The sequence below is a fragment of the Trachurus trachurus genome (assembly GCF_905171665.1).
Source record: "Trachurus trachurus genome assembly, chromosome: 18".
NCBI lineage: Eukaryota > Metazoa > Chordata > Actinopteri > Carangiformes > Carangidae > Trachurus > Trachurus trachurus.
Genome location: NC_139909.1, coordinates 8,948,073 through 8,972,019, shown reverse-complemented (window position 1 = coordinate 8,972,019; position 23,947 = coordinate 8,948,073). Strand labels below are relative to the sequence as shown.

Genomic DNA, 23,947 nt, shown 5'->3' with positions numbered 1-23,947 from the left:
CAAAATCAGTTCAGTCAACAGCTGCAGAGTGCTACAGTACATATAACATGTGCAATCCCAAGTTCACACCTTGTACATGATCAAAGCTGCAACAAGGAGCAGCTGCTAACAGTGGCTGAATATCATGGAAATGCAAAATTTTATTAGATTTGTTTTCTAATTCCTCGTATTTCCTCTGTAGTTATAATATCATGTGAAGTTGTATTTAAACCTTTATTTTAACTCGTTGGTCACTGAGGTTTCCCTCATTTACAGGGACAAAAAGTTTACAAGCAGCAGCAGAACATAGATACAACTGCATTGAATAACAATTGCAGGATGATTTACAAAGGTCAGCCACCATACGTTTAAAATCAGCAAGAGGGAATACTCTCCAGCCCCAAAAAGGCAGATTTACCAAACTCTGAATGTACAAAAGGGACCTTAAGAAATAATAAACCACTAGAAGTGGTTTGCATACAGTAGCATGTTTTTGCATGACCATGAGGTCATCAATAACACATCAACTTCAGCTTTCAGTCATTATTCATGACACAAAGTTCAGGACTCACCAACAATGGTACACAGTGCAGATATCTCCATTGCAAACAGATGAACTGACTGATCGTGGGGGCTGCATCTCTCTTTTTATGTCTTTACATCACACAGGCCACAGTTTCCTGCTGCATCAGCTCTAAAGTGTGAAGAACTTGTTTGTGCAGGATGCTTCACGGTTTTTTTGTCCTTCACACCTCAAATGTCAAAGCTTAGAGACTCTGGGCCCCTTTTACTTTTACTGATGATCTCATGTGAGGTTTTTTTTTTTTTCATTAAACAGACACAGGTAACTTGAACTACACTGTGAGTTTAAGAGTATCGGCCATGACTGCCTTACCAACTCTTTAAGGACAAAGCTTGACACCACCAGAGTCTGCCTTCCAAATACAAGCAAAATTGTCTTTATTTTCTAAATCATTATAAATCTTCTCAGTGGTCCCATGGGCACCGAAAAACACCCTTAAACCCTAGAAATTTTCAACGATAGAGCTTGAAATGTTCTGTTTATTTCTTTGTGATTTATCATGTGATTATCTAACAGTCCTGTCAGCAGCTTGGCCAGTGGTTCTAGTCTGACTCATTGTCATCTGACCTCCCTGCCCTTTGCCCCACTGTAGCTACTGTTTAATTAAAGGAAGATATGCAGACATATGCTATGATATTTTAACTTAATACAGCCAACATACTGTCAAGGAGATATGTTGTCATCTAAATTCTGAAAGTGAAATATAACAGGGTAACAACATGAATTTTAGGGACTCTCCCCTAATTGTTTTAAATGTCTATTGTAATAGCCAGAAATCACCATGTTTATCTGGTAGTGATGGTAGCCTACTTCCCAGTCTGTAGGTATTTTATAGGTTTATAGTTATTGACACGTTGAGCTCAGAATGATTTAAAGTTGGATCCACTTTAGCACTCAATGTAATGTTGCCCTGGGACAGGGCCCTTTCGTTCAGACTGAGTGGCAAAACAAACCTCCCTCCCTCAATGTGGTGAAGGATAGCGGTGGACACACAAACCCGATAAAATATGTAGTTAAAAGTGAGGTCAGATAAGGACTCGACAATGATCTCCAGCTCCCCTCCCAAAACGGGAGGTCCACTGACAATCCACGGACAATGACATGTTGCCAGCAATCACTGAATCATTTCAAAATTAGTTTATTCAATCAGCCATTACTAGATTTAAACAAAAACACAGGTGTCTTGGTCATATCAAATTACACTTATAATTTGTTTAGGCCTATTACAAAATGTAGACAACTGTTTTTTTTTTTTTTTTGCCTATGTGTTAATATTAATCTGTAAAGGATCCACGGTGATGCTATTAACGTCGGTGATCTAGAAATGTGAAAATATACACTTGCTCATTCACTAACAGTGCAGAGTTGTCAGTTCTTGGGCGCTTTTGCAATATAGGGACAGGCACGCCCCATGGGCAGGCCCGAGATGACGCATGATCTGACGGATCAAAACCGTGACTCATCATGACGTGTTGACAAAGATGGTTGATTCAAACCTTAAACAGACTGGACTGAAGCGGCGAGTCATATTGAGCAAAGTCTCGAGTGTCGAGCTGCTACCATCGTGAATGAAGATGTTGGAGTTGAACTTCGAAGACTTCATGGATACTTCTTCTCTCTGGACTTTAATTTTCCTCTTGGCTTTCGTCTCGTGCTCACCTGTTAAAGGTAAACAGATATGTTACCACCGTATGCTCTACGCTCCTGAAAACTAGTGTTCAGCTTCATAGATTCATGTCTCTCCGTAAACTTAGTAATATTGCTGTTTACTTCCTTACATTGTGTTGCTCGCTTATTAATCTGAACAGTCGAAGTCGGTGTTTTTTGTAGCGTTTTGGTCTTTACTCAGTTCAACAATGCTGACGTGTTGCTACAAAACACATGCCGTCAGACACTGCGGTCAAGTGAGCCGTCGTTCTTCCTCGCGGAGTCAAGCCAGCCGCACAAACATTTGAACTGCGCCCGTATCATAGAACTTACGGTAAATTCTCCGAGTCCACTGACGAAGCTAACGCTAGTTCAGAACCAAGCGAGATGACTTCCGGTTTTCAAAGTAAGACGCGGATAATACAAAGGCAAGGTGTGTGTGTGTGTGTGTGTGTGTGTGTGTGTGTGTGTGTGTGTGTGTGTGTTCCCGTGTACCTACCTAACAGGGCCTTATGAATTTTAAACAGGAAAAGAGCCTTATACTCCATTTTTACTGTGCAGTAACATGACTTTGGCCCATAAGTTCTGGCAATACTTGGTACAGGTGACTTCAGGACCACCCTGGCTACTTCCACAGTCATTATCAAACAATTTTACTGTATAATTTTGGAGAAATTAAGCCTCAAATTTGCATCTCAGTTTTTTTTAAACAGGAAAAATGCCTTATACTCCATTTTTACTGTACAATAACATGACTTTGGCCCATAAGTTCTGGCAATACTTGGTACGGGTGACTTCAGGACCACCCTGGCTACTTCCTCAGTCATTATCAAACAATTTTACTGTATAATTTTGGAGAAATTAAGCCTCAAAGTTGCATCTCTAGTTTTTTTTGTTTTTTTCTTTACGGGAAAAGTGCCTCATACTCCATTTTTACTGTACAGTAACATGACTTTGGCCCATAAGTTCTGGCAATACTTGGTACAGGTGACTTCAGGACCACCCTGGCTACTTCCACAGTCATTATCAAACAATTTTACTGTATAATTTTGGAGAAATTAAGCCTCAAAGTTGCATCTCAGTTTTTTTTAAACAGGAAAAATGCCTTATACTCCATTTTTACTGTACAATAACATGACTTTGGCCCATAAGTTCTGGCAATACTTGGTACAGGTGACTTCAGGACCACCCTGGCTACTTCCTCAGTCATTATCAAACAATTTTACTGTATAATTTTGGAGAAATTAAGCCTCAAAGTTGCATCTCTAGTTTTTTTTGTTTTTTTCTTTACGGGAAAAGTGCCTCATACTCCATTTTTACTGTACAGTAACATGACTTTGGCCCATAAGTTCTGGCAATACTTGGTACAGGTGACTTCAGGACCACCCTGGCTACTTCCACAGTCATTATCAAACAATTTTACTGTATAATTTTGGAGAAATTAAGCCTCAAAGTTGCATCTCTAGTTTTTTTGTTTTTTTCTTTACGGGAAAAGTGCCTCATACTCCATTTTTACTGTACAATAACATGACTTTGGCCCATAAGTTCTGGCAATACTTGGTACAGGTGACTTCAGGACCACCCTGGCTACTTCCACAGTCATTATCAAACAATTTTACTGTATCATTTTGGAGAAATTAAGCCTCAAAGTTGCATCTCTAGTTTTTTTGTTTTTTTCTTTACGGGAAAAGTGCCTCATACTCCATTTTTACTGTACAATAACATGACTTTGGCCCATAAGTTCTGGCAATACTTGGTACAGGTGATTTCAGGACCACCCTGGCTACTTCCACAGTCATTATCAAACAATTTTACTGTATAATTTTGGAGAAATTAAACCTCAAAGTTGCATCTCTAGTTTTTTTGTTTTTTTCTTTACGGGAAAAGTGCCTCATACTCCATTTTTACTGTACAGTAACATGACTTTGGCCCATAAGTTCTGGCAATACTTGGTACAGGTGACTTCAGGACCACCCTGGTTACTTCCACAGTCATTATCAAACAATTTTACTGTATAATTTTGGAGAAATTAAGCCTCAAAGTTGCATCTCTAGTTTTTTTGTTTTTTTCTTTACGGGAAAAGTGCCTCATACTCCATTTTTACTGTACAATAACATGACTTTGGCCCATAAGTTCTGGCAATACTTGGTACAGGTGACTTCAGGACCACCCTGGCTACTTCCACAGTCATTATCAAACAATTTTACTGTATCATTTTGGAGAAATTAAGCCTCAAAGTTGCATCTATAGTTTTTTTGTTTTTTTCTTTACGGGAAAAGTGCCTCATACTCCATTTTTACTGTACAGTAACATGACTTTGGCCCATAAGTTCTGGCAATACTTGGTACAGGTGACTTCAGGACCACCCTGGCTACTTCCACAGTCATTATCAAACAATTTTACTGTATAATTTTGGAGAAATTAAGCCTCAAAGTTGCATCTCTAGTTTTATTGTTTTTTTCTTTACGGGAAAAGTGCCTCATACTCCATTTTTACTGTACAATAACATGACTTTGGCCCATAAGTTCTGGCAATACTTGGTACAGGTGACTTCAGGACCACCCTGGCTACTTCCACAGTCATTATCAAACAATTTTACTGTATCATTTTGGAGAAATTAAGCCTCAAAGTTGCATCTCTAGTTTTTTTGTTTTTTTCTTTACGGGAAAAGTGCCTCATACTCCATATTTACTGTACAGTAACATGACTTTGGCCCATAAGTTCTGGCAATACTTGGTACAGGTGACTTCAGGACCACCCTGGCTACTTCCACAGTCATTATCAAACAATTTTACTGTATAATTTTGGAGAAATTAAGCCTCAAAGTTGCATCTCTAGTTTTTTTGTTTTTTTCTTTACGGGAAAAGTGCCTCATACTCCATTTTTACTGTACAGTAACATGACTTTGGCCCATAAGTTCTGGCAATACTTGGTACAGGTGACTTCAGGACCACCCTGGCTACTTCCACAGTCATTATCAAACAATTTTACTGTATCATTTTGGAGAAATTAAGCCTCAAAGTTGCATTTTTTGATTTTTTTTTTAAGGAAAAAATGCCTTATACTCTTTATTTACTGTACTATAACATCACTTTGGTCCATAAGTTCAGGCAATACTTGGTACAGTTGACTTCAGGACCACCCTGACTACTCCTCCAGTCATTATTAAACATTTTTACTGTATCATTTTGGAGAAATTAAGCCTCAAAGTTGCATTTTTTGATTTTTTTTTTTTTTTTTTTTAAGGAAAAAAGGCCGTATACTCCATATTTACTGTACAATAACAACACTTTGGTCCATAAGTTCAGACAAAGGTTAGTACAGTTGACTTCAGGACCACCCTGACTACTCCTTCAGTCATTATTAAACATTTTTACTGTATCATTTTGGAGAAATTAAGCCTCAAAGTTGCATCTTTAGCTTCTTTCAAACAGGAAAAATGCCCTATACTCAATTTTTACTGTACAATAACAACACTTTGGTCCATAAGTTCAGACAAAGGTTTGTACAGTTGACTTCAGGACCACCCTGACCAATCCTTCAGTCATTATCAAACATTTTTACTGTATCATTTTGGAGAAATTAAGCCTCAAAGTTGCATTTTTTGATTTTTTTTTTTTTTTTATAAGGAAAAAAGGCCTTATACTCCATATTTACTGTACAATAACAACACTTTGGTCCATAAGTTCAGACAAAGGTTAGTACAGTTGACTTCAGGACCACCCTGACTACTCCTTCAGTCATTATTAAACATTTTTACTGTATCATTTTGGAGAAATTAAGCCTCAAAGTTGCATCTGTAGCTTCTTTTAAACAGGAAGAAGGCCTTATATGCCATATTTACTGTACAGTAACATCAACATGGTGCATAAGTTCGGTCAATACTTGGTACAGTTGACTTCAGGTCCACCCTGGCTACTTCCTCAGTCATTATTAAACATTTTTACTGTATCATTTTGGAGAAATTAAGCCTCAAAGTTGCATCTGTAGCTTCTTTTAAACAGGAAAAAAGGCCTTATACGCCATTTTTACTGTACAGTAACATCAACATGGTGCATAAGTTCGGTCAATACTTGGTACAGTTGACTTCAGGTCCACCCTGGCTACTTCCTCAGTCATTATCAAACATTTGTACTGTATCATTTTGGAGAAATTAAGCCTCAAAGTTGCATCTTTAGCTTTAGCTGTATCTTATAATTATTTTGGCAACAACAAAGGTCTAGCCTACTACATAGAATAACATCACTTTAATTAATAAATACATTAATTATTCAATTACATTTTAATTTGATAGTTACTTTTTTAAATTTTTGCATATAAATTTACAATAGTTAGTTGGTAACGATCCAATGCGTCAGCGCATGCGCAAATGAGATTTTCCCTGTTGATTGCCTCCTCGACGTTCACTGGACGATCTTCACTTGGTTGCAAGAATGGCTGCAAGAAAAGGGTAAGTGGGGCTTTCAAATAATTTCCAATGTTACTTGGGTAAAGGACACTGGATTTTGAAATTCCTATATCTTTTTCAATTAAAATTATGTGGGTTAAAAAAAAAAAGTGTGTCATCACAAATATCTATTTAATTGGCCAAATATTATTAGCTTGGGTTAACCGAGACACGTGGTCAGCTTACATGCACTTTGTGCACATTATATAGCTATTTTAATGCGCTCTGGCAAGCGGGGGCCGTTAACCGATTGTGCCAGATGCGCCAGAGCGCGCACCTCTGTGCCAGGCTCGCGCTCTGTGGAGATTTGTGTTTGTTCAACTTAACAGGGATGCTGAACAGAGGAATTAATACACACATTCACACAAAAAGGTCCTATGTTCCCTGGTTTGTTCATCGACCGGCAACAGCGGGGAACATAGGACCCGGGGAACATAGGTACGCTCCCGTCTCGGTTAACCCAAGGCAATACTATTTGGCCAATTAAAAAAATATTTGTGATGACGCACTTTTTTTTTTAACCCACATAATTTTAATTGAAAAGGATATAGGAATTTCAAAATCCAGTGTCCTTTACCCAAGTAACATTGGAAATTATTTGAAAGCCCCACTTACCCTTTTCTTGCAGCCATTCTTGCAACCAAGTGAAGATCGTCCAGTGAACGTCGAGGAGGCAATCAACAGGGAAAATCTCATTTGCGCATGCGCTGACGCATTGGATCGTTACCAACTAACTATTGTAAATTTATATGCAAAAATTTAAAAAAGTAACTATCAAATTAAAATGTAATTGAATAATTAATGTATTTATTAATTAAAGTGATGTTATTCTATGTAGTAGGCTAGACCTTTGTTGTTGCCAAAATAATTATAAGATACAGCTAAAGCTAAAGATGCAACTTTGACGCTTAATTTCTCCAAAATGATACAGTCATATGTTTGATAATGACTGAGGAAGTAGCCAGGGTGGACCTGAAGTCAACTGTACCAAGTATTGACCGAACTTATGCACCATGTTGATGTTACTGTACAGTAAATATGGCATATAAGGCCTTCTTCCTGTTTAAAAGAAGCTACAGATGCAAATTTGAGGCTTAATTTCTCCAAAATGATACAGTAAAAATGTTTGATAATGACTGAAGGATCGGTCAGGGTGGTCCTGAAGTCAACTGTACCAACCTTTGTCTGAACTTATGGACCAAAGTGTTGTTATTGTACAGTAAAAATTGAGTATAGGGCATTTTTCCTGTTTGAAAGAAGCTAAAGATGCAACTTTGAGGCTTAATTTCTCTAAAATGATACAGTAAAAATGTTTGATAATGACTGAGGGAGTAGTCAGGGTGGTCCTGAAGTCAACTGTACCAACCATTGCCTGAACTTATGGACCAAAGTGATGTTATAGTACAGTAAATAAAGAGTATAAGGCATTTTTCCTTTAAAAAAAATCAAAAAATGCAACTTTGAGGCTTAATTTTTCCAAAATGATACAGTAAAAATGTTTGATAATGACTGAGGGAATAGTCAGGGTGGTCCTGAAGTCAACTGTACCAACCTTTGTCTGAACTTATGGACCAAAGTGTTGTTATTGTACAGTAAAAATGGAGTATAGGGCATTTTTCCTGTTTGAAAGAAGCTAAAGATGCAACTTTGAGGCTTAATTTCTCTAAAATGATACAGTAAAAATGTTTGATAATGACTGAGGGAGTAGTCAGGGTGGTCCTGAAGTCAACTGTACCAACCATTGCCTGAACTTATGGACCAAAGTGATGTTATAGTACAGTAAATAAAGAGTATAAGGCATTTTTCCTTTAAAAAAAATAAAAAAAAATGCAACTTTGAGGCTTAATTTTTCCAAAATGATACAGTAAAAATGTTTGATAATGACTGAGGGAATAGTCAGGGTGGTCCTGAAGTCAACTGTACCAACCTTTGTCTGAACTTATGGACCAAAGTGTTGTTATTGTACAGTAAATATGGAGTATACGGCCTTTTTTCCTTAAAAAAAAAAAAAAAAAAAATCAAAAAATGCAACTTTGAGGCTTAATTTCTCCAAAATGATACAGTAAAAATGTTTAATAATGACTGGAGGAGTAGTCAGGGTGGTCCTGAAGTCAACTGTACCAAGTATTGCCTGAACTTATGGACCAAAGTGATGTTATAGTACAGTAAATAAAGAGTATAAGGCATTTTTTCCTTCAAAAAAAAATCAAGAAATGCAACTTTGAGGCTTCATTTTTCCAAAATGATACAGTAAAAATATTTGATAATGACTGAGAGAGTAGTCAGGGTGGTCCTGAAGTCACCTGTACCAAGTATTGCCAGAACTTATGGGCCAAAGTCATGTTATTGTACAGTAAAAATGGAGTATGAGGCACTTTTCCCGTAAAGAAAAAAACAAAAAAACTAGAGATGCAACTTTGAGGCTTAATTTCTCCAAAATGATACAGTAAAATTGTTTGATAATGACTGTGGAAGTAGCCAGGGTGGTCCTGAAGTCACCTGTACCAAGTATTGCCAGAACTTATGGGCCAAAGTCATGTTATTGTACAGTAAAAATGGAGTATGAGGCACTTTTCCCGTAAAGAAAAAAACAAAAAAACTAGAGATGCAACTTTGAGGCTTAATTTCTCCAAAATGATACAGTAAAATTGTTTGATAATGACTGTGGAAGTAGCCAGGGTGGTCCTGAAGTCACCTGTACCAAGTATTGCCAGAACTTATGGGCCAAAGTCATGTTACTGTACAGTAAAAATGGAGTATGAGGCACTTTTCCCGTAAAGAAAAAAAAAAAAAAAACTATAGATGCAACTTTGAGGCTTAATTTCTCCAAAATGATACAGTAAAATTGTTTGATAATGACTGTGGAAGTAGCCAGGGTGGTCCTGAAGTCACCTGTACCAAGTATTGCCAGAACTTATGGGCCAAAGTCATGTTATTGTACAGTAAAAATGGAGTATGAGGCACTTTTCCCGTAAAGAAAAAAACAAAAAAACTAGAGATGCAACTTTGAGGCTTAATTTCTCCAAAATGATACAGTAAAATTGTTTGATAATGACTGTGGAAGTAGCCAGGGTGGTCCTGAAGTCACCTGTACCAAGTATTGCCAGAACTTATGGGCCAAAGTCATGTTACTGTACAGTAAAAATGGAGTATGAGGCACTTTTCCCGTAAAGAAAAAAACAAAAAAACTAGAGATGCAACTTTGAGGCTTAATTTCTCCAAAATTATACAGTAAAATTGTTTGATAATGACTGTGGAAGTAGCCAGGGTGGTCCTGAAGTCACCTGTACCAAGTATTGCCAGAACTTATGGGCCAAAGTCATGTTACTGTACAGTAAAAATGGAGTATGAGGCACTTTTCCCGTAAAGAAAAAAACAAAAAAAACTAGAGATGCAACTTTGAGGCTTAATTTCTCCAAAATTATACAGTAAAATTGTTTGATAATGACTGAGGAAGTAGCCAGGGTGGTCCTGAAGTCACCCGTACCAAGTATTGCCAGAACTTATGGGCCAAAGTCATGTTATTGTACAGTAAAAATGGAGTATAAGGCATTTTTCCTGTTTAAAAAAAACTGAGATGCAAATTTGAGGCTTAATTTCTCCAAAATTATACAGTAAAATTGTTTGATAATGACTAAGGAAGTAGCCAGGGTGGTCCTGAAGTCACCTGTACCAAGTATTGCCAGAACTTATGGGCCAAAGTCATGTTACTGCACAGTAAAAATGGAGTATAAGGCTCTTTTCCTGTTTAAAATTCATAAGGCCCTGTTAGGTAGGTACACGGGAACACACACACACACACACACACACACACACGGGAACACACGCGCGCGCGCGCACACACACACACACACGGGAACACACACACACACACACACACACGGGAACACACACACACACACACACACACACACACACACACACACACACACACACACACACACACACACACACACACACACACACACACACACACACACCTTGCCTTTGTATTATCCGCGTCTTACTTTGAAAACCGGAAGTCATCTCGCTTGGTTCTGAACTAGCGTTAGCTTCGTCAGTGGACTCGGAGAATTTACCGTAAGTTCTATGATACGGGCGCAGTTCAAATGTTTGTGCGGCTGGCTTGACTCCGCGAGGAAGAACGACGGCTCACTTGACCGCAGTCAACAGACACAATGACTTGAGTGTGATTGTTAGACCTTTGTGTGTGTGTGTGTGTGTGTGTGTGTGTGTGTGTGTGTGCGTGTGTGCGCGCGTGTGTGTGTTACCCTCATTTAGTAAATGTAGCAATTTAGGTGATGTTCAATGAATGGGGAACAAACAACCCGTAACTCGTATTTTTCCGACCCGTTCCTATGGTTGGGGTAAGCGTTACACTGAAGACGATGGGCCAAGCTTGATAAATAAAACTTTTGCCGTCACCGGTCGGCAAACAAGCCAGAATGTCCTTCTTGGACAGCAAATGGCGTAAACATACGCTTTGAATATCTTTAGGCTACATATCGAAATATCCGTGGTTCCTGCTGTTGTTTCCTTTCCCGGAGGGGACGGTGAAAACTGTAACAGGAAGGCGGAACTTCGGGTGGCGCATTCCACCAATCAGAAGGCTAATCGCAGCAGAGCAGACTATTCAAATGTCAACAATGGGCTCTTTGCACAGCTCCACTACTTCCTTAACTGCTGCTCCTTTGTTTCCTGTTTCTGTTGTAATTCTTCAATATTACCACAAAATTATTTAACGCTAACTTAGCCTTTGTCTTCTAATAATAAACTGCATGGCTCTGGCTTTTGGGACATTTTGTTGTTCAAGACAGTTATCTTGGATTTACATATTCAATAAATAAAACAATAATCAAATTAAAGCAGAAGTAAGTGATCCGGTCGTTTTGGCTAATGCTGCGTTCCAGGCAGGCTTTTGAAACCGTAAATTACAGCTTCAAGTCACAACTTACGACTTTGTAGCGTTCCAGGCAACCCACTCGTGTTTTTCCGACCTGTTTTACCGGTGAAAGTCACTATAACGGCCACTCGTAACTTCTGACCCGTGAACTCGTACCAGATCGAACTGGTACCACTTCACAGGTCGGAAAAATACGAGTTACGAGTTTCCTTGAACGCACCATAACAGTCCTCGTCCCTACGTCACCACATTCACGGCGTTCCTTGGCTGCACACACAGCCCTGCATGCCGTTCTCTCTCCTCATTGGATAAAAACTGTAGGATACGATAAATGTTTTCTCTTCGGCTCAGAGCAGAGCAGAGGGACTGACAGACCCGTGTTTCAGACCAAACACTCTATAGAAGTGATTGCTGTCGGAAGATATAACTATTTAAGACTTATATTAACACAAATATATCACTTACTTCTGCTTTAATCGTGGATGGAATAAATGAATGAAAGACTAATTTATAGTGCGTTGTATCAGCATGACTGATAACCATGTTGTACGCAAGTTTTAATTTTCCGTCAATTTTGCAGGTGAGTTTACGATGATCGGTCCATCTCAGCCAATCGTTGCAGAGCCAGGAGATGATGTCATCCTACCATGTCACCTGGATCCTGCACTAAACTTGGAGAGGTTCGCTGTGGAGTGGTCGAACCCTGACCTCAAACCAGACCCCTCAGATCCGCAGGGCTGGGTGGACTTCGTTTTCTTGTACCGTTACAGGCGAGAGGACCTCGACATGAAGCTAAAGTCGTACATCAACAGGACTCAGCTGTTCACAAAGGAACTGAAACATGGAAACATATCACTGAAGATCCTGAATGTAACGTCTGGAGATGCAGGGAGATACAAGTGTTTCATCCCAAAGTTAAATGCCCATTCAATTGTTGAACTTGTTGTTGGTGAGTACATTTTTTTTTATTTTATTTTTTAGATTTTTGGGTTTTGATCTTTGTAGTCATGGTTTTTTAAAATGTTGTTGTGTAAATGTTTTCAAATCTTTGTTTTTCTAGAAACCAGGACGACAGAGACGCCACCGTACTCTGGAGATCTGCAAACTCCTGATCCAAGAAACAAGACAGACGATGAAGGTGAGGAAACAGTCTGACTCTCTGAGGACGACTGGAAGAAAAGTGACACGTTCAGCCATTGTGGTGTCTTGCTATTGTTTCTGTTCTGTCAGTGACTGTAGCTGTTGTTTCATTCTGTCACAGAAGTTGATCAGACCAGACACCTTTATTGGATCCTGCCGGTGGTTTTCTGCTTCTTCTTGGTCCTGGCTATGATCTTCACTGGATACGTGATTAAGCTACAACGTCAAAAACAAACACAGAAACAAAAACATGTAAGTACATGGTCAGTTCCTGTTGTGTTGAACTTTACTGAGATCTATCAGACTAATGACTGAACGTCTGTTCTCTGTTCATCCAGGATGTGGAGTGTGATGTCGTCCTGAACACGCTGCCTCCAGGCTAGGTGCCTTGCTTGAGGGGAACATTAATCGTTGTTGTTGATGGGAATGAGAGCGTTTCACATTTTCCCTACACTGACTGGATCCTTCCAGCAACTTCCGCAGCCATGAGCGAACCCACTCGACCAGCAGGAGTGAGACAATGACAATGTTTCCACTGCATACGAGGGTGAGTCATTTGGAAAAATCTTTAATCATCGTCTTTATGCGTCTAAATTTGCATCACATTTGGCTTTTAGCTCACTTTGCATTAGATATTAAGTCAAATGACTGTATGTATCTCTTGTAGGACTTTGATCCTACATATACACTCATTTCTATGCAATTTTGTCGACTAGCAAACTAAGATGCTCTTTGTTTTCTTTATCCACAGTGGAACTGAAGCTCATTCGCATTGGATGGGTCTAATTCCCTTGGAGACACGTGACTGTAAAAGGAGCCAAGAGACGGTTCGCTTGTTTTCATGGACATATTTGGTTCAGACTCTTAAAAGCTGACCTCAGATCAGAGCAGCAGGATCACTTGCTGCCAGATTGAATATCGCAGCACTGTTACTTTTGCCATTCCTATTCGACCTCTGACATTAGTCCTCAAGCACATACCGTATACACTAACCTCAAAGGTGACCAACAGACTGTGTTTAATGCACCTTAACCTGTCAAGGTCTTCTTAGCCAATGGAGGACTGGACTTTGTAGTCTCGACCCAGAACCTGCAAGAACATCTCAGTCCTAGATCATAATGGAGAAAACATTAGACAATCTTCTTGATGAGCTACAAGCTTGGTAGATAAAAATAAAAATGAGGTGGCTGTAAAGTCACAGAGGATGTGATTTAATTGGCCGTAGAAAACCATGATGCTCATCTTTTTTGTTGACATTTCAACAATGATTGTGACAAACGTCAGACATGAAGTTGTGTGAGAGGTTCTGGTCCAGACTCCAGTCCATGTCTGGGTTGTCAAGATTTAAATCAGCAGCACTTTATGCAAACTGTTTGTGCTTGTTGTGGTACAAGATACGAGGGCATTTTAGTTACAGTTTCAAAGGTGTGACGGCCTGAGTTCATGGGCCACACCTAATAGATAGATTAGACTATATATTTGATCTAACACTTGATGAATCCTCTTTTATCTATGATGTAGAGTTTTCTTGACATTTCACAAAAATGATACCTCAAATGACAAAGAAAAAGCAGAGATTCATTCAAGACTGTGACATTCTCAGATTTCTCAGGTAATTCAGAGGTTAAAAATACTGCAGTGCAGTAACACTCATTAAAGGTTGAATCTGTTGATCAGACCGAAGTATGAAGATGTCTCTTAAATTAATGTTTGTAAGGACATTCTGTTGAAACATGCGTAGATATTAGTTAGAAGTTAAGTAGTTAGTTATTTTTGCATTTAAGACCCCTCCGTTGAGGGTTGTAATATCTTTAGACTTTTTATAAAAGCTATCAATCTTAGTTAGTATCACAACTAGCAGTGTTAAAGTGCTGTAAGAAGAGCAGTTGACCACACATTCAATGGTCACACATTGTTAAACAGAACAAGGTTATTATTGATAAAGGCACACAAAGAAGTTTCATTTTTACACACCCTGATGTTTTGTTTTGTTTTATCCATTTTTAAACGCTCTCCTCTCCCAGGGCAGTGACTGTTAATGTTCCCTTCAGCAGGGCGCCTACTTGTTTGTGTATACTGTATACTGTATAAACATTCATAATAAAGAGTTGCACTGGTTACACTTTAAAAAAATATGTGTTTGTTTGTTGCTGAAAAAACACAACATTGTTATTTATAGTTAATAAATGTTATAAAACAGACAGCTGCTATTAAGTTTTGTGCACTTTGTTGTTTGTTGTCAAAAAGCCAAATAAAGCTGATTTTCAAATGACTACGTTGTGTTGATGTCATTGTTCTTTTGACTTTATTGTTACACTAAGTTTAAGAACACCCCAATTTTTCCAGTTTTTGAAGTGGTGAACTGCCAGAGTTTTGTTTTATTTGTTTTTTTAAAGGTAAGGTTACCCAAAATGGGAAAATAATGTAAAAAAAAAACTAACAAAAAACTGCTACTAACAACTGGAATTAGGTGTTACGGACTGATGGATCAAAATTCAATCTGGTTCATCACACAGGATTTTTGTGCACCATCGAGTAGGTGAACGGAGGTTCTTCAGGGTGGCAGACTGCCAGGTTATAGACTACTTAAACCTGAGCTGCTTCTACTGAAAAACTCTTGACAAGTCAAACTTTAGGATGTGTTGGACTAATTAATTAATCTGTGTAACCGTCTATGACACCTGAAACGGTAACGTAAACACAGCTGATCGATCGAAATAAATCACAGAGTGAATTTACTTTCAGTCATTGAAAACAGCTGGTTCTTGAATGTAACTCGGTCAAAGTCAGACATAACCTCAAGATTTTCTTCTGTTAGGTTATATGTATACATGATGTAGGCCTACAAAATCGCTTTGTTACTTTCGTCCCATGTTACGTTCATCTCTCTCTCTCTCTCTCTCTCTCTCTCTCTCTCTCTCTCTCTCTCTCTCTCTCTCTCGGTAAAAAAAAATATATAGCCTATTCATGGTTTGCAGTGACGTCACGTCGAAGGGACCGCCGCCATATTTGTGTCCGATTTTACAGGTCTCCTCATATGACAGCATGCAAACCGCAGGATGGAAATGACAGTTTCTTGACAAAATGACAGGGTTTCATACATCCTGTCTGGGTTTATATCTCTATAACAACAGACAAACTCTATATTATCCCACTTATTACACAGTTTATGACTTAATGAATTAATTTGAGACGTAATGTTGATCAAAGTCCTTAGTCCGGTCACTTCTCCGCTGTTTGCTCCTCACCCTCCTCCCGGTCGACTCGTGTGTAGTTGTTTTCAACGAGCTTTTGATAATCAATCAGTAGATTGATGAATTATCATGTAAATGTTACGATGTGCGCATTTATGTCGTCCTGTCTGTCATAAGAGGTTACGATACGGGACACGTTTGTGTCACGGACTCGCGGTGGCACAGACACAGCTGGTCACAGCTGTGACACTGCGCTGGCCCGTCCGCTCTGTCCGCTCTGATCGCAGGTTTGGTTCCAGCAGCGGTGAGGGAGGCAGAGAGCCTCCACTCTCCCTCTAACAAGCTACACGTCATTTCTCTAACATCACAATTAGTCTGAAGCTGGTAAAAATTAAACACGAGGTAAAAATCCTTGATAGTTCTTCTGCCCTGCTCCGCTGATCAGAGCGGCGTCCCTAGCAACGGCCCGTTTTACTTAGCAACGGTCTGTTATACAGAAATAAAAGACCCTAAATGCAGAATCAGTGAGTAATTAATAAGAAAGTAATCAAAGTGCAGAATTCAATATATCCATGTTATTTAAAAAAAAAAGTGAATCCCCTCTTTTTGTGAGACTTGTCACAGCCCACGCTGCCACTGATAGACTGCCTGCAGTCAACTATTTATTCCGCCTATAACTTTACGTCTTTTGGGATGGAATAAAACTGCAGTCCGGGGTTCTTTGGCGACTGCTATCACAGTCAACAGCACAATATAATCCTGGCATCTATAACGTCAATTTTCGGTCTCTTGCTGATTTCCTCCTACTACTCCACTTGTTCTGGTAACGTGACGCTGTGATCTGTGCCCAGGTTGCCCTGATTCGGACACAAATATGGCGGCGCAGAAACACAGTGACGTCATGTGAATCTAATGAATACTATATTGTGCATTGAGTTGAATATACATGAATACCGTATATCGAGGGGTTAGAACCAAAAGGGCGTAAGTGACATTTTGGGCGAAAATGAGTTCTATATATCAAAAGAAAGGTCTTGATGAGCTCTATCCAATGATGCCAAAATGACCCATCTGAGATCAAACTGTATTGAATAAAGCAACAAAACCATAAAGACCTAACTCAAAAATGTGAGTAATGTTTGGAGCCAGAAGGGCGTAAGTGCACTTGCGCCCTTCTGGCACTGAAAAATACATCTAAATACATGTCGGACCCACATGTTGGTTCAGAGCCAGAAGGGCGTAAGTGTAGTTGTTGCCCTTAAACAGCATTGAAAATGGCTGAGAAAACTGCAGACATGGAACTGTCTGAGGCAGAAAAGATTTTGAAGAATATTATGAAACAAACTGATGAATCCTATATTAAAGAAGTTAAAGATGAGGCAGAGTTGTTTTTGAATGTATGCCCTCACAAGAGTGATTACAATAAGACAGAATCATGCCTTGAGAGCCTTACTGGAGTCATCCCTATGTTCCCCGGCTCCTATGTACCTGTTATGTGTGTGACTGGGCAACATAGAACCCTTTCATAGAAAAAGGGTCCTATGTTCCCCGCTTTTCCCCAAAAAGACCAGGGCAACATGCCATTTTTTGTCCCATACCTGCAGTGGAGTTGTGACTTTGCAGATTTTTGCCTATTTTTGAGTGAGAAGTTGAGTTGTGACTTTGAGTGAGAAGTGTAATTGTCCCATTGGTTGGGTTTAGGCAATAAAGACAGGAGTTGGTTAAGTTTAGTACAGTAAAAAGACCAGGTAGAGGCTAGACAGGCCAGATAGATGGATAGAGTCCAGATAAGTAGAGAGAGTCCATCGACCAGCAACAGCGGGAAACATAGGACCCTTTTAAAATAATTAATGAATGAGTTACATGACAATTAATTACTTATTCAAGTGTTAATTATTCAATCAGTTCAATGCATTGTTCAGCAGATACGCCCAATATGTCCTAGAAGACTTGGAAATGTTTGGTGCCAAAAAGGCGTATGTGACGTTTTTGACATATTTTTTTAATTTTAAAATGTTTAAGAACATGTTCATTGTGTTAATATGTCATAAGTTTATTACATAAATACTCATTCATATAAGCATGTCTGTGGTTGCAATGTTGTGGTTTAAGGTTAATGAATACAGTTGATTGAAGTCTGGTCAAAATTTTGTTTTGCCTCTCCTGTAAAGTTTGTCAAATGTCACTTACGCCCTTTTGGTTCTAAGCCCTCGATATATGATTATTTATTCATAAATGAAAGCTCCCGCGGTGTTTTTGACCCAGCTCTGAATATCCTGCGATTGGACACGGAAGTGATGTTTTAGAATGTGATGACGTAGCCACTAGCCATTCCGTTTTCCATTTAGAAACAGCCGTTATGTTGTTTCTAGTGGTTGCTAGAGATTTATGTGGGCGGGGCTTAAAGCAACTATTAAAGTGAGCAGCGCGAGGAAGGCAATGTCAGTGAGACGAAATCTGTCTGGACGGTGCACCAAACAAGGATTTTTCTGTGCTCGTCGTGACTGACTCAAACTGATAAAGGAGTAACAGAGGAGTGATACCGTGTGAGTTTGAAACTCTTTATCAGTGGCTGTGAATCTGTCTGGACACATCCCGCGGACCCAGGTGATGAACTTTCGGGGCTTCAGCTTCAGTCTGCTCTGGATCTCTGTCTGCTGGATCCTCGCTGAAGGTAAACAGACAGACACGTTAACTTACTTACCTGACTACCATTGTTAACTAGTAGCAGATTAAAACTCGTGTTTGAACGCTGTTACTGTACAAAGTTTTAAAGTTTTCACTGTAAATGAAGCGTCGTGTCAGGCGACTCACGCCCCTTTATTAGGAAACTATAACTTAGCCAAGACTAATTATGACAAATTTAGGTATTAAAAGACCTTGTTTGCGGTTCACCACTCGGTGTATGGAATATTTTACTACTACTTTGACGCTGAAAAAAAAAATCCTGTTGATTCTCAGCCGAGTTCTGAATAGACTCTTCTAAAGACAAATAGGACAAAACTAATAGCCTAATTGACTAAGCAACCCGCTCTGTGAGGCTGTAATCAGGTACAGCAGGCTTTAAGTGAAGCGCTTCTTATCATTCTACCATGTGTTTTTTTTTTTTTTTTGGAAAATATATTTATTGTCAAGGTCTTCTTAGCCAATGGAGGACAATAGTGAGGGCACTATTTTGTCTGGACTGAACTTTCTAGCCTCAACCTAGAACCTGCATGAACATCTTGGAGATCTCAGTCATAGATCATAACGGAGAAAACATTAGAAAATCTTCCTGAAGAGCTACAAGCTTCGAAGATAAAATACAAATGAGGTGGCTGTAAAGTCATGGAGAATCTGATTTATTTGGCCGTAGAAAACTATGACGCTCATCTTTCTCATGTTGCTGGTCCAGACGTCTGTCCATGTCCATGTCCATGTCTGGGTTGTCAAGACTTAAATCAGCAGCACTGTTTGTCCTCTTTCTGTTTGTTGTGGTACAAGATACAAGGGCGTTCAAATGTCAGTTGTCGTCACAGTTTCAGAGGTGTGACGGCCCGAGTTCATAAAGGTCACACCTAATAGATATTCCAGAGACTATTATGTCTCTAACACTTGATGAATCCTCCTTTATCTGTGACAGAGAGGTTTCTTGACATTTCACAAAAATAACATATCGTAGATCGATATACTGTAACAGAACAGACTGAGGTTGAATTTATTCAGAACTGTGACATGATCAGATTCCTCCAGTTATTCAGACGTTAAGAAAGTGGAGGAGCACTGATATTTATCTCTTCAAGGTTGTAACGATGTTGGATAAGAACTAGTTTTTTATTTAGTCATTTTTGTATTGTAAGAAACAAAAGAAAGGCCAGCAGCACTCGTGTCCTTCTCATTGTCTTTTATTACATACTGCGTTGGCGCTTAACATGCACAAACTGGTTTCGACAACGTCTTCCTCAGTGTGCAAAATACAGCAAGAAGTGATGCATTTAAATACTCACAGGTGTGGTTAATCACTTGATTGATCAGTATTAACATTCGAGACAAATAACAAATTACAGACATTAGAAAAATAGAAATATGTAGAAAAATGTAACAATATATAAAAAAAACAACAAATATTCAACAACCCAGACATATCTCACAGGCAAATCCACAGGTAAATAGACCCATTAGAAAAGAAATGGGTCTATTTACCTGTGGATTTGCCTGTGATATTTAAATGCATCACTTCTTGCTGTATTTTGCACACTGAGGAAGACGTTGTCGAAACCGGTTTGTGCATGTTAAGCGCCAACGCAGTATGTAATAAAAGACAATGAGAAGGACACGAGTGCTGCTGGCCTTTCTTTTGTTTCTTTAAGTTTATCTTTTGGCCGTGCACCTCTTTAGTTTGTTCCTGAGAGTTTTGTTGGAGAGTGCGTGTTAGTAAAAGTTTGTATTTATTTAGTTTATTTTTTATATCTTGCTCTCTGTTCCCTGAACATCGGCTGATAATGTTTCCTTCAGCAGGGCACCTTCCTGTACCTGCACCAAAAGATGTTTTTGTTTTGTCTTTGTTTAAAAACACTAACATAAACATGTTCCAAAAAAGTATTGAAATAAATTTGATTATGAAATAACCACAGTGTGTTGATGTCATTGTGCTTTGACTTAAATGTATCTGTTGTTTTTCTGCATAAATCATGAGTTCACATTAAACCAACAGCTCATGTGCTCAATGCTCATTCAGTTTCCTGAGTCTTGATCCTCAGTCTCTCTGAACCAGAGTCTGAAGCTCTAAAGGACACGTCCACGTCTTTAAACCTTGAACCAAAACTCACACTTGGCTCAGTGAGGAAATGTGGTATAAAGAGTGTGACTTTGCATCAAACCCAGGTGTCTTATAATCCAGGCAAAATAGCGTTTTACGACAGACTAATTGTAACACAATGTTTTTCACCATACATTTCTATGAGGTGTCCAGAACAACATACTAAAAGTCCTAATAAATCCTAGTTGGGGAAATGTGTTTAATTCGCATCATTATTTACTGTATACCCAGGGGGCAAAATCCCAGTTTTCTGAAAAACGGACACGGAGCGTTGTAAAAGGTTTGACACCAGAAATGATATCTAGGAACTTGAAGGATTAAAACCTGGGTGGACAACCTGGTCAACTAGCTGCTGGAAAGCTACAGGGGCCAAAACCCCTTTCTGGGGTAATTTTGCTGGCGAAATGATGTAAATGCAAATATTTAGGTACTACAATGGCATAAATAGTCATACAACTATAAAATTTGACAGAGAGTATCTTGACACATAGGGGGAGGCATGAAAAAAAGATTCTGGGGTTTGTTGCAACTCGATTTAAAGATATCACCCTCAACATCCCAAAAAAGACCAAAAAAAGTACTGTTCGCCTGACAAATTCTCAAGAAAGTTATTATTTTTCAGCACTTTATGGAGAATATCTATGCTTAACATATAGAAAACTTCCTTAATTCATAAGCTTCTATTTGAGTCCAAGATAGCCTTTCTAGCTACTGGAAAGCTACAGGCTGTCTCCAAACAATGCAACACCTATTGTGAAAAGCTACATGTTAACTGGCCTGATCAGAAACCATTCTATTTCTGGTCTCCCCAAAGTGAACAGATAGATAGAGAAGACCGTTGGCCACAGCAAGTGGGGCTGTTGAGATAGAAAGGCTATCTTGGACTCAAATGGAAGCTTATGAATTAAGGAAATTTTATACATGTTAAGCATAGATATTCTCCATAAAGTGCTGAAAAATAATAATTTTCATGAGAATTTGTCAGGTGAACAGTACTTTTTTTGGTCTTTTTTGGGATGTTGAGGGTGATATCTTTAAATCGAGTTGCAACAAACCCCAGAATCTTTTTTTCATGCCTCCCCCTATGTTCTTTTTTTCCACAGATGCAGAACCACAGATTTTGCATCATGGTGTTTACATTTTCAGCCTTGGTGCTGGTAGATCACATGCCTGCAGAACTCACATTTGCTGAGCTTACAAAGAGATGGTCATATGGTGGTGACAGTACAAAAGGGCTGAGCTGTGGGATCTGACCACCAACAGCTGAGTCACCTGAGTGAAGGGTTGATGGTGAAAGACTAGAAACCTCTCATGACCCATGAACATCACTGAAGACACCTCTGGAGTTACAGATCATCAAATGATGACCAGCCATGAGGAGATTTTATTTGTGTATTTTTTGTTTTTGTTCATGTTAACTTTAGTTTTGCTTCAGAAAAGCGTCTCTGCTCCATGCTCCGCTTAGCGTTGTCAATTACCGACCTGGCCCGACCCGCTGGTGTTGAAGCCCGTGTGCAACAGTTGTCAAAATGCCAAAAAGTTCTGTTATCAAGACAAAAATCTGATAAAACATATGTTGCATCCTGACAGCATAGAGATGTTGGTGATTTGCTTTTAACAATATGTGTTTTGCTCCATAAGTAAAAAAGAAAAATGATGTGTGTGTGTTGACATTGACATGCTTGCAGGTGCAGTGGAGCAAATCTGGGAAATATGGGACTGGAACCCTGTGCAGGAAGTGGGATCTCCCAGGAAGAACAATATTAAGGAGGAGGAGAACGGTACCGTCCGTCACCACTTGCAATCCTGGAGTTGGAGTTGAACTTCAAAGACTTCATGGATACTTCTCTCTGGACTTTTATTCCCCTCTTGGCTTTTGTGTCTGGCTCACCTTTTAAAGGTAAACTGATACGTTACCAACACTGAAAACGCGTCTATTTGTCTATTTATCAGCAATGTTCATATTTTGACCAAATGGTCAATTGTAGGAGCCATGAATTGGGTTTTCTGGAAAAGTTATGACAGATGTCTAGTCCAGCCACTGCCAGAACTGTCTGAACTCAAAGAAAGTTTTTGGACTCACAAGTGAAATATCGAACTTACAATATATAATTTAAATTCCAGATGTTTTACTGTTCTCTCCATTTTCCAGTGGAGGTTAGGATGAATAGTTCATCTCAGCCGATCGTTGCTTCTCCAGGAGATGATGTCATCCTACCATGTCAACTAGATCCTCCATCAGATGTGGAGATGTTTGTTGTGCGGTGGTCGAGGCCTGATCTCCAACCAGACCCCTCAGATCAGAACTGGATCGACATTGTTCTTCTGTACTGTGACATGAAAGAAGCTCCAGAGAAGATCCCATCGTACGTCAACAGGACTCAGCTGTTCACAGAGGAGCTGAAACATGGAAACGTATCACTGAAGATCCTGAATGTAACATCTGGAGATACAGGCAGATACAGATGTGACATCCGAAACTTAAGGAAGTATTCAATAATTCAACTTGTTGTTGGTGAGTACATTTGTTTAGATCTTTAGCCTTTGGTTTTTTACTGTCATGTTGTTTCTGTTTAATGTTGTCTTGTTAATGTTTTAAATCTGTGTCTTTAGACCCAGACCTCAAAACCAGGACGACGGAGATGCCGTCGTTTTCCCAAGATCTCCAAACTCCTGATCCAAGAGACAAGATGGATGATGAAGGTGAGGAAACAGTCTGACTCTGTTTTGTTCTAGTTTCTGTCCTGTCAGTGACTGTAGCTGTTGTTTCATTCAGTCACAGAAGTTGATCAGACCAGACACCATTATTGGATCCTGCCGGTGGTTTTCTGCTCGTTGGTCCTGACTGTTGTTGTTGTTGTTATTGGATTCTCGATGAAGCGACATCAAAACCAAAGTGTAAGTTAATGAACAAACATTGCCAGTTCCTGTCGTGTCAAACCCACTAATAACTGAACATCTGAACATCTGATCTCTGTTCATCCAGGCTGCAGAGTACGATGTCACCTCAACTACACAATGTCCAGTCCAGGTGCCTTGACTGGAAGAACATAGTTGTTGTTGATGGAGATGAGGGTCTTGTACATTTCACTGTCCTGGATCTTTCAAATCAGTTTGAGGATTCAAACCAGCGATTCCTGAACCCACTGTAGCAGCAGGAGTGAGATCCTTCAAAGTCTTCGACCTCCTTTTTATGGGCAAGTTTTCCTCAGGATAAGAGGACGAGTCGTTTGGAAAAACACAAAAGTGTCAAAGG

General features: G+C 39.2%; 1 protein-coding gene across 1 annotated transcript in view; it reads left to right on the top strand.

Moving 5' to 3' along the window:
* The window catches only part of LOC311001847 (butyrophilin subfamily 2 member A1-like), a gene marked incomplete at its 3' end in the record, with an annotated part of 33,011 nt that extends 9,280 nt beyond the window's left edge, over window positions 1-23,731 (top strand). Inside the window, exons 2-5 of the mRNA XM_083993026.1 lie at window positions 22,844-23,206; window positions 23,305-23,394; window positions 23,468-23,589; window positions 23,678-23,731. Coding sequence (XP_083849152.1) covers window positions 22,844-23,206; window positions 23,305-23,394; window positions 23,468-23,589; window positions 23,678-23,731 — 629 coding nt within the window. The remainder of the gene's footprint in view (window positions 1-22,843; window positions 23,207-23,304; window positions 23,395-23,467; window positions 23,590-23,677) is intronic.
* Window positions 23,732-23,947: the final 216 nt, after the last annotated feature.